The sequence below is a fragment of the Palaemon carinicauda genome, chromosome 7 (genome assembly GCF_036898095.1).
Source record: "Palaemon carinicauda isolate YSFRI2023 chromosome 7, ASM3689809v2, whole genome shotgun sequence".
Taxonomy (NCBI): Eukaryota; Metazoa; Arthropoda; class Malacostraca; order Decapoda; family Palaemonidae; genus Palaemon; species Palaemon carinicauda.
In genome coordinates, this window is record NC_090731.1 from 116,370,028 (window position 1) to 116,380,027 (window position 10,000).

At 44.7% G+C, this 10,000-nt stretch overlaps 1 protein-coding gene across 1 annotated transcript in view; it reads left to right on the forward strand.

The window, feature by feature from the left end:
- LOC137643991 (myoferlin-like) overlaps positions 1–10,000 on the forward strand; it is a 319,600-nt gene that overhangs the window by 69,714 nt on the left and 239,886 nt on the right. Inside the window, 1 exon segment of the mRNA XM_068376837.1 lies at positions 1,078–1,192. Within this exon segment, the coding sequence (XP_068232938.1) occupies positions 1,099–1,192 (94 nt within the window). The 5' untranslated portion in view covers positions 1,078–1,098.

Here is a 10,000-nt window from a genome sequence, read left to right on the forward strand (position 1 = left end):
AATGTTTGAAGTTAAGAATTGCTTTGCATCAAGGATCGACTCAGTCAATTTGTTTGCTATGTTTTTGATGTTTTAAGTGAATGTTTAGCAATGGCAATCTGTGTTAATTATCATATATGGAAGAATTTGGTGATTACCGAAGAAAAATAGCAGAGAAGTGTAGGAAAATAGCATAGGTTTCTCAGATGGGTTGGATTGGTTTAAACTGGGGTTATGGTTTTTATAGCCAGAATACGGATGAACGGATGGCAAGACAATATTCATTACAAGGTAGACGAAGCTTAGTAATGAAGTTGGAAGGTTACATTTCGATTATATTGAAGATTCAATGTAAACCATGAAAGAGGGTGTAAGACTGAAGGTTGAGGGAGATATAAGTACGTGGCAAGGCGAGAGAGTGATACAATGATTTCAAATAAACTTATAATCAAGAACTATTATTTCCTAATTAGATTAGTGATGCGAATGGCTAAATTATGGACATTGAAAAGGAAAGGAATCTAAGCTGGAGCGAACAGGAAAGATGATATTCAAGTGAATTTTAGGTCTTGTTTAGTGAGAGGCTGACAAGGGAAAAAAACTGGCTTGGCAATAATTACAGTTTTTGATAGTAGTAAAAACTAAATGGTTTAATCTTGTAGCAAGAATGGTTTAGGAGGATGAAGTGTAAAGTGCTGGGGTGAAACCTGTTGGGATTGGAAAGTCGCGAGAAGGGTTAAACGATTAGATGACGAGATGAAGTGATGAAAGGTTTAACTTAGAAAGGTTTAGTGTAAACAGAACCAACTAGCAGCGGGTCCTGAGTGGAATATGTTTCGCATAGAAATCGTTGTAAAAGGCGCATGAAGGTAACCTATCACTTAGTTAATTTAAGAATAGTTTTGGGGCATGAACTCTAATTATTGGTTTCTCTATTCTTTCACACATTCTTATTTTAATAGGTTCTTTAAAGTCATTTTGTTATGTCTCACTGCAAGAACTACCTAAATTCAACAATTCAATAGTGGTAAAATGTTTGTTTTCAGATAAAACATGTGACCGTATTTTAAGCTATAACATCTTAAATTTCTACCACAGGGCACCTTCACAACCAGAGCCATGTCTCTCGAAATCCATGTGGTGAGCGCATCCAATTTGCAAAATCTCGAAACTCTAGGGAAGAGCGATCCTTATGTGACCATCAATTTTCAAGGTATGTACTTTATTAATATTCAAGTTTGTGTTTAATATATGTTCAACTGTATTTTAAACATGTTCTACGACAGTTGCAATACCGCTGAAGTGGGGTACGAGTCCCTCCCATCGAATCATATTACTTAGGATCGGAAGAACCTATAAAAATTGTGTTATATGAAGATGTGAATTATGGTGATCATACATAGGACAAAAACTGTTTAAATATACAAAACTGTTATTCAATATTGTACCATTTTTATACAATCTTTGTTTTGTAACCAAAGAGTAATTATAGTCTACACCTTACAACCAGTTTGCTATTCTCAATACATTTTCTTAAAATTTACCGTATAGTATACTGAAGGTTTGATAAAGAGTGGGTGTGTTGTTTAATTCAAGGGTAGATGGTGCAGATCCACATTCATTGATGAAGAAAACTAGCGCTTGGAATTTAAGAGGACAATTAAAAATGTTTGTTGCTATCACGTGGATATGAAAAACCATTGATAAAAACTTATTGATGCTATTCTGTTTCTTTTCATATAATTTGTAGTATATAGGGCCTTATTAAAAATCCAATCTTTGTATATAAAATATCTGATACAACCATCTTCAGTAATCAGTGTTAGGATTTGTTGCGTTTACGTTCGATTCTTGGCAGTCATCACTCTGGTCAACCAAGCTGCCACCAGCCGCTGACAAAAACGAAAAAGCGGAATTTTTTTGAAGACACCGATTCCAACGGATAAATTAATAATAATAATATATATATATATATATATATATATATATATATATATATATATATATATATATATATACATACATACATACATACATACATGCATACATACATACATATAAATAAATATATATATATATATATATATATATGTATATATATATATATATATATATATATATATATATATATATATATATATATATATATACACACACACACACACGTATATATATATATATATATATATATATATATATATATATATATATATATATATATATATATATATATATATATGTATATTATATCTATCTATCTATCTATCTATATTTTGATGTCTCACAGGAGTATATAATACAGGAGAGTGGGTCCCGTCCCTTTTAGTCGCCTTTTACAACATGCAGGGATCCGTTGGCGCTATTCTAATTGTTTTTATGCACCCGTGGCCACAGGGCGCAGCAAATGGTGGAGTGGAAGCAGATGTACGTCATAGAGTGAACGAAGGATGCAAAGTGTTTGGGGGGCAGTGAAGGGAGTGGTAAAGAATAGAGGGTTGGGCATGAATGTAAAAAAAGAGTTCTGTATGAGAAAGTTATTGTGCCAACAGTGATGTATGAATCGGAGTTGTGGGGAACGAAGGTGACAGAGACAGAAATTGAATGTGTTTGAAAGGAAGTGTCTAAGGAGTATGGCTGGTGTATCTCGAGTAGATAGGATTAAGAACGAAGTAGTGAGGGTGAAAACGGGTGTAAGAAATTAGTTAGTAGGTAGAGTGGATATGAATGTATTGAGGGGGTTTGGCCATGTTGATGAATGCAAGAGTTGATGGGAGAAGTACAAGAGTAAGCCCAAGGTTTGGGTAGATGGATGGAGTGAAGAAAGCCCTGGGTTATAGGGGGATAGATGTGAGAGAGGCAAGAGAGCTTGCTAGAAATAGGAATGAATGGCGAGCGATTGTGACGCAGTTCCGGTAGGCCGTGCTGCTTCCTCCGGTCGCCTTGGATGACCGCAGAGGTTGCAGCAGTAGGAGATTCAGCATCGTGAAGTTTCATCTGTAATGGATAACTGGGGAGGGTGGGCTGTGGCATCGTAACAGTACCAGCCGAACTCGGCTGGGAGGAACGTAGAGAGGAAAGCTCCCCTATTTTTCATTTGTTTGATGTCAGCTACTTCCCAAAATTGGGGGAAGTTCCTTGTTATATATATATATATATATATATATATATATATATATATATATATATATATATATATATATATATATATATATATATATATATATATATATATATATATATATATATATATATATATGACGGATTTTGAGCGAAGCGAAAAATCTATTTTTGGGTGAGATGGCCATGTCGTCCTGATGGAATGTTCCTTCAGTAGCTTCCTTTGGATATATATGACTACCATAATATTCCCTGAGAATTAAATTAAGGTTTTCACAGAATTCTAACTTCTGGCGCGAGTACTCTAAAGGTTTCCCTTTAGAATATCATATATCAACAGGGGACGCATGCAAAACACGTCACATGGCCATCTGCACCCCACCTAGTGTTTACGTTTCGAGGGGGAAAGGTGGCGATGTAACTGAGGTGCCGTTCCAAAGTTATCCCACCTTCGTTACTGTTACGGTACTCGCAACGTAAACACACCGTCCGCCATACTGTGTGACGTCACGTCCGTCCTCATTCCGTTCTAGTTTACAACCAGCCTCCGCGATACAATACAGCAGGGAGGGGCCTGGCAGGCTGAACTGGAACAGTTGGGCGGGTCCATCAGGACGACATGGCCATCTCACCCAAAAATAGATTTTTCGCTTCGCTCAAAATCCGTTTTTTGGGCTCAAGCCATGTCGTCCTGATGGAAGTGTACTAGAGAATTAATGTATCGTGGATTTGTGCCCGTTTCAAGTGCCTTTTACTCCGATTAACATTCCCGCGGTCTGGTGATCGAAGAGACCGTGACATCTCCGATAACCAGAGGCATTACACTGACCTGGCTTCCTGTCCCCCTGGCAGGGAAGGTCCTAATAGGACAAGAGGAACATCTCGAAGTAATATGACGAGGAAAGACTCACCTGGATTAAGAGATCGTGCCGGTCTCAAAACAGATCAGAAGGGTAAATATTTGTGTAGGAACAAATTTTATACCATTAGGTGAGTGTATATAAGGTAGTAGGTATACTAACTATAATAAACTCTAGAATTGGGTTCAATAAAACAAGAACAGCAATATATTTTCATGTAAAAATAGGAGTGAAATTAGACACATATGGTAAATAAGATAAGTATTTTATTTGAAAATTGCATGGAAATACGGAAAATATGTACAATAATATACGATAATAGACATAGACTTATAGTAAGACAGTGATGCAGAATCAGAAAGGGAAAAGTTTTGTACTTAATCACCAGTTCCTTGATGAACGTTAGTCTTTAAAAATCATAATACACTTCATGTCCAAGAATATGTGGCACATGTGTAAGAATCTATGCCACTTCACCTTTGTAAAGAACAGTCTATTAGTGAGACTAAGTGTCCCTTGAAATCACTGTATCACACTAGGGTCAACACAGGCACCCGTTTGAGTTAAAGTCCCGAAAAACTCACTGTCCTACGCAGCACTAAGCAGCCGGTTTCATCACGCTACCTGCTGCCACCACGAATCTCTTGACTTCATGCACCTGCTTCGAATAGTGTTTGAAGAAAACTCTAGGGGACCTCCAGCCTGTGAAGGATCGGAAGCTTTCAAAGTCCATTTCTTGGAAGAAATTTAGAGAAGAGGCAACTTTCCTGGGATCATGACCTGCGGGTGTACTGTCAGGATCCGCTCTGCGAATAAAGTAGGTGATTTTTGCTCTTAGTTTTTTAGTGACAGGTCACTACCTGACGTTTCTTCTTTAAAAAGCTGTACTCCGCCAAAGTCTGAAGTTCTTCGAAGATAGACCTTAAGACACTCCACTGGGCATAGAGAGACATCTTCCTTCAGGGGGCAGATTCTCCAAGGGCCCCATCTTTTGATAATGCCACTATTTCACTGACTCTGGCTCCCGAGGCGAGAGCAAAAAGAAGATTACTTTTTGAGTCAAGTCTTTCAGAGGGCAAGAATCGTTGTCCAGGCTAGAGGCAAAATGAAGCACCTTATCCAGGAACCAGGTGATGGGTTTCGGTGGAGGTGCTGGACGGAGTCTAGCACACGCCTTGGGGGGTTTATTGAAGATTTCGCTGGATAAATCTATTTGGAAGGCGTATAGAAGTGGTCTGGTCAAGGCTGATTTGCAAGTGGAAATCGTATTGGCTGCTAAGCCTTGTCCATGAAGGTGAATAAAGAAGGACATGCAAAAATCTATGGAGATTTCCGTAGGATTTTTTGCCTTGACGAAGGATACCCACTTCCTCCAGAATGATTCATATTGCCTTCTGGTAGACTTCGTTTTGTATTCCTCTAGGAAGTCCAAACTTTTCTTTGAGATCCCAAACCTTTTCTTCACGGCTAGGGAGAGAAAATCATGAGATGAAGATCCTTGACTTTCTTTGATGAAGCGAAGACAGTCGACTTCTGCACCTGTTGGGAGAGAACTGGGCCCGGCAGGGGATCAGCTTGGGCTGTAGCTCCAGGACTAGGGGGAATCAGTTGCTCCGGGGCCACTTGGGAGCCACTAGGGCCGCTGTCCCTTTGAAGGTTCTCAGTTGGGAGAGGAGTTTCAGCAGAAGGTTGGGTGGAGGGAACAGGTAAATCTTGGACCATCTGTTCCAGTCCCAGGACATGGCGTCCACTGCTTCCGCTTTGGGGTCCTCGTAAGGGGCCACATATCGAGGAAGTTGCTTGTTGTCGCTCGTCGCGAAGAGGTCGATCTGTAGTTCCGGGACTTGACGAGAGATGAAGGAGAATGATCTTGCGTCTAGGGACCATTCCGACTCTATGGGGCTTGTCGTTGATAGAGCGTCTGCCGTCACGTTGCGGAATCCTTGTAGGTGAACTGCAGACAGATGCCACTTCTTCTTGTCCTCTAGGTGGAAGATGGGTAATAGGACCTGATTTATGTGGGGCGATCTCGAGCCCTGACGATTGAGACATCTGACTACTACCGAGCTGTCCAGAGTTAGACGGATGTGTATCGAGGGACGCGGGGATAATTTCTTCAGGGTGAGAAGAACCGCCATGGCCTCCAAGATGTTGATGTGAAACATCTTGAATAGGGGAGACCATGTTCCTTGAACTTGCCGTTGATGGGATTGACCCCCCCCCCCCAACCCTCCAGAGAAGCGTCCGTGTGGATGTTGAGCGATGGAGGTGGAGGTTGGAGAGGGATGGATCTTTTCAAGGTCCTTGCTTCTGACCACGGGCTTAGCAGGGAACGAAGCCTGTTCGGTAGGGGTCTCTTGAGATCTCTTCGAGCGACGGATACGTTTCGTCTCCAGACTCCTGAGGCATCCTTTAGCTGTGCTTGTAGCACTGGGTTTGTCACTGAGGCGAACTGTAGTGAGCTGAGAACTTCTTCCTGCTGTCGTCTTGAGATCCGTTTGGATTTGAGAAGTCTTCTGACAGACCCTGCTATTTCTTTCTTTTTCTTCAGTGGAATGGAAAGGCGGTGTGACTGAAGATCCCAATGGATTCCTAACCATTGGAACTTCTGAGCTGGAGCAAGGCGAGACTTCTTGTTGTTTATTTTGAAACTCAGATGTTCCAGGAACTGTGTCACTTTGCTGCAAGCTTTCAAACATTTTTCTGGCGAAGTCGACCAGACCAGCCAGTCGTCGAGGTAGGCTATCACTTGGACGCCCTGAAGGCGTAGCTGGTGGACGATTGTGTCTGCTAGCTTGGTGAAGATTCTCGGAGCCACGTTGAGCCCGAAGGGCATGGCTCTGAAGGCGTAGCTGCTTCGATGTAGCCGGAATCCTAGGTAGGAGGAAGCGTGGTGGTTCATTGGGATGTGCCAGTAGGCATCCGCCAGGTCTATCGAGACCGAGTAGGCCTTGTGAGGCAGTAGGGCTCTTATTTGTTGAAGAGTCAGCATCTTGAATTTGTTGTTCGCAATGAACTTGTTTAGGGGTGACAAGTCGAGGATGACCCTGAGTTTGTCTGAGTCCTTCTTGGGAACACAAAACAGTCTTCCCTGGCATCTGGTGGACTTTACCCTCTTGATCACCTTGTTCAAGAGTTCTAGGACATATTCTTCCAAGAGGGGGTTGTTGGCTGGAAGAATTGGTGGAAGGTTGGAAGTGGTTGGGTCCAGCTCCAACCCAGTCCCTTCTTGATGATGCTGTGTGCCCAAGGATCGAGGGTCCAGCGATCCTGAAAGTGGCGGAGTCTTCCTCCCACTGGAAGCACTTCATTGCTTCTGGTTTCCCGAGTGTTTGCCATCTCAGCCGCTAGCTCCCCTTCCTCCTCTGCCCCTGGAGGGGTGGCGCGAGGAATCTCTGCCTGAGCCTCTACCTCTGGGACGAAAGGTAGAGGGCTGTCATTCGTAGGCAGGGGTGAAGACTGGTGATTGCGACACCACCGGTTGGGGGACCAACTGAAAGGTCTGTTGCGGCTGTGCGACCACTTGGGGAGTAACGGGAGCCAGAAACTGGCGTTTTTGTTGATGTTGCTGGGGTCTTGGTTTGGAGGATTTCCTCTTAGGCTGAGGGCCTTCTTCTTGAGAGGATATCCTCTTGCGGAACATGCCCCACTTATTGAGAAGGTTCAGATTCTCAGAAGCGGCTTTGTCAACGATCTCTTTCACCTGAGCAGATGGAAAGAGATGCTTACCCCAGATGTTGGAGGAGATTAGTTTCCTGGGTTTGTGTTTTACTGCCGCATTGGCAAACACGAACTCTCTGCAGGTTCTTCAGGCCCTGATGAAGCTGTACAGGTCCTTCATCACAGTCACTAGGTGGGTATTTGCAAGAACCATATAGAGATCTGGGACTCTTAACGTCCCCGGCCATGACCTCGAGCTGAATTTGGTGAGACAGGGAGACAGCTAGTCTCTCCTTGGTCTCTTGCTCCCGACGAAGAAGGTGGTCATTCGGCTTCGGGAGGTCCTCATTGAACCGACGTCCAGCCACGTCAGGTTCCAGCTTCCCGACCGTGAAGGTAAACTGGATGTCTTTCCAGAACCTGTCGTCGGGGGGAGGGAGGGGGTTTGAAGGGCGAGGGAGAGAGGCCTACACTCCTCCAGGGTAGGTCAGGGCTTTCCTTCCTCCACCGCCTTCGTGACTGCATGGAAGGCCTTTTCCACGAAGGGAAAGGTCGCAGAAGAGGGAGCAAGAAAGGACGGGTGCTTCTTACTCAGAGCTGGCATTTTTGAGTTGGTGAAACTGCGACTCTTCAGGCATTCTGCCAGCATGGCTTGGGCTTTTGAGTGATCGAAAACGATCACCTCTTTGGGCTCAGTCTCCTCCTTGGAGGCCGGTTCGGACCTGAGTCGGACGTAACAGTCCGGGTAAGCCTCAAAGTTAGGGAAGAATTTCACTTCTTCCAAAAGTATAGACCCTAACTTGTCGATGATGAAGATTTTGCCAGTTGTAATTGGTATATGCTCGGCGTACCTCCAAGGGTTTGACTCCAAGCAGGAGGGAAGGTCCTTAACCGAGATCTTCTTCGGTTGCTTCCATCCCATCAAACAACTTGTGATTTCCACAGAATGTTTATTAAGCTTCTCGTCCATCAATGCCACCAATACCCGGATGTCATCTTCGGTGGCGGGTAGCAGGGGCTGCGATGCGGCGGAGGTAGAGGAGACTGGCTCCTCGACAACTACAGGAGCTGCCGGAGGTGGAGGGGCGACTTCGCCCTCCGAATCAGGGTATTCCACCTGATCCTCTTCTTCCTCCAGATCATCACCCATGAGGGTCCTCTGGGTGTTATCTTCTCCACCTCGTCTAGACGACACTTGCTAAGCGTAGTCTCGATGTCGGGCTCAACAGGCAGTTGAACCAAGGGGATCTGATCCTGGGGAATCACATAATCTGCTAATGCTTTCGGAAAAAGCATGGCCCTCATCTTCTCACTGGGGAGATACGGTCCGGTGGCGTTCTTCTGGAAACCGCGCACCCACTTGCGCAGTTTCTCTCGAGCATTGTCCTGGCCTCCTTTGTCTGCAAAGGAGGCCTTTGCAGATTGAGCAGGACTGTGGATCCCAATACTTTAAGTTGCCCTTCTTCGCTGTACAGGGGGTGTGGGTCCGGCACGCCCTATGCCCGTAGAAGTCCGGGCAGTGAACCGTGCAGAAAGAGCTCTCACACTTCAGGTACTCCTCCTGTAAAAGAAAGAGAACATGAGTACATGGAAAACAGTCATGTCTTACACTACTCTTAAACTTAAGATTCATTAATCTGTAGCTCTGTGTTTTATGTGAGCTCAGGATAGGTGAGGTAGAAAAGAAGTAGGAAGTCACATACTTGTGAATCCCGTCCAGCCAGTTACACGTGACCTTTTCTGCCGACAATTCCTTAGGACCTGAGGTTCTAGGAGAGGGAATGGTATCCCTATGGTGGAGCCAGACTAGGCTTCCTTATAAAGGAATTGTCTACAGAGTGGAGAGGGTCTGTAATCGTTCAGAACCTTAGAGAAAAGAGGGGGAAATAGGAGAAACCCCCTTATATTGGGTATGTCCCAGAAAGAGACTGCACTAAGAAGCACAGAGTATGCTGGAAACATTGTACTGTACAATCACACAGCTCAGACGCTGTCTTCAAGGTATGAAATAGCAAAGAAGATCAGTCTGGCCATATGGCTGTATAGGTCGACTGCCGGCCCCGTGCCGGCAGGCAGCCGGGAGGAAGGGGTGCTTGTCCCTGGAAGCTGCCAGAGCATCCCCGGCAAGCCGGCGGCCTGGTCCGGTAGGGTGAATCCATCAAGGCTACACACTGAGGAGCAGAGAGGTAAAAAACACCTATAGGGGCGACCGCCGGCACGACGGAAGGTCGCCGGCAGGGCGGTGGCCTCCGGCAGCCGGCAGGCTCTCGGCGTTGGTGAACCTAGCTGGGTACATAAGATGGAAGGTTGTCTGAGAAGTCGGCGGCAGCGGCGGCAAGGGGCGGCGGCCCCCGGCAGCCGGCCGGCTGTCACCTTAGGTAGTC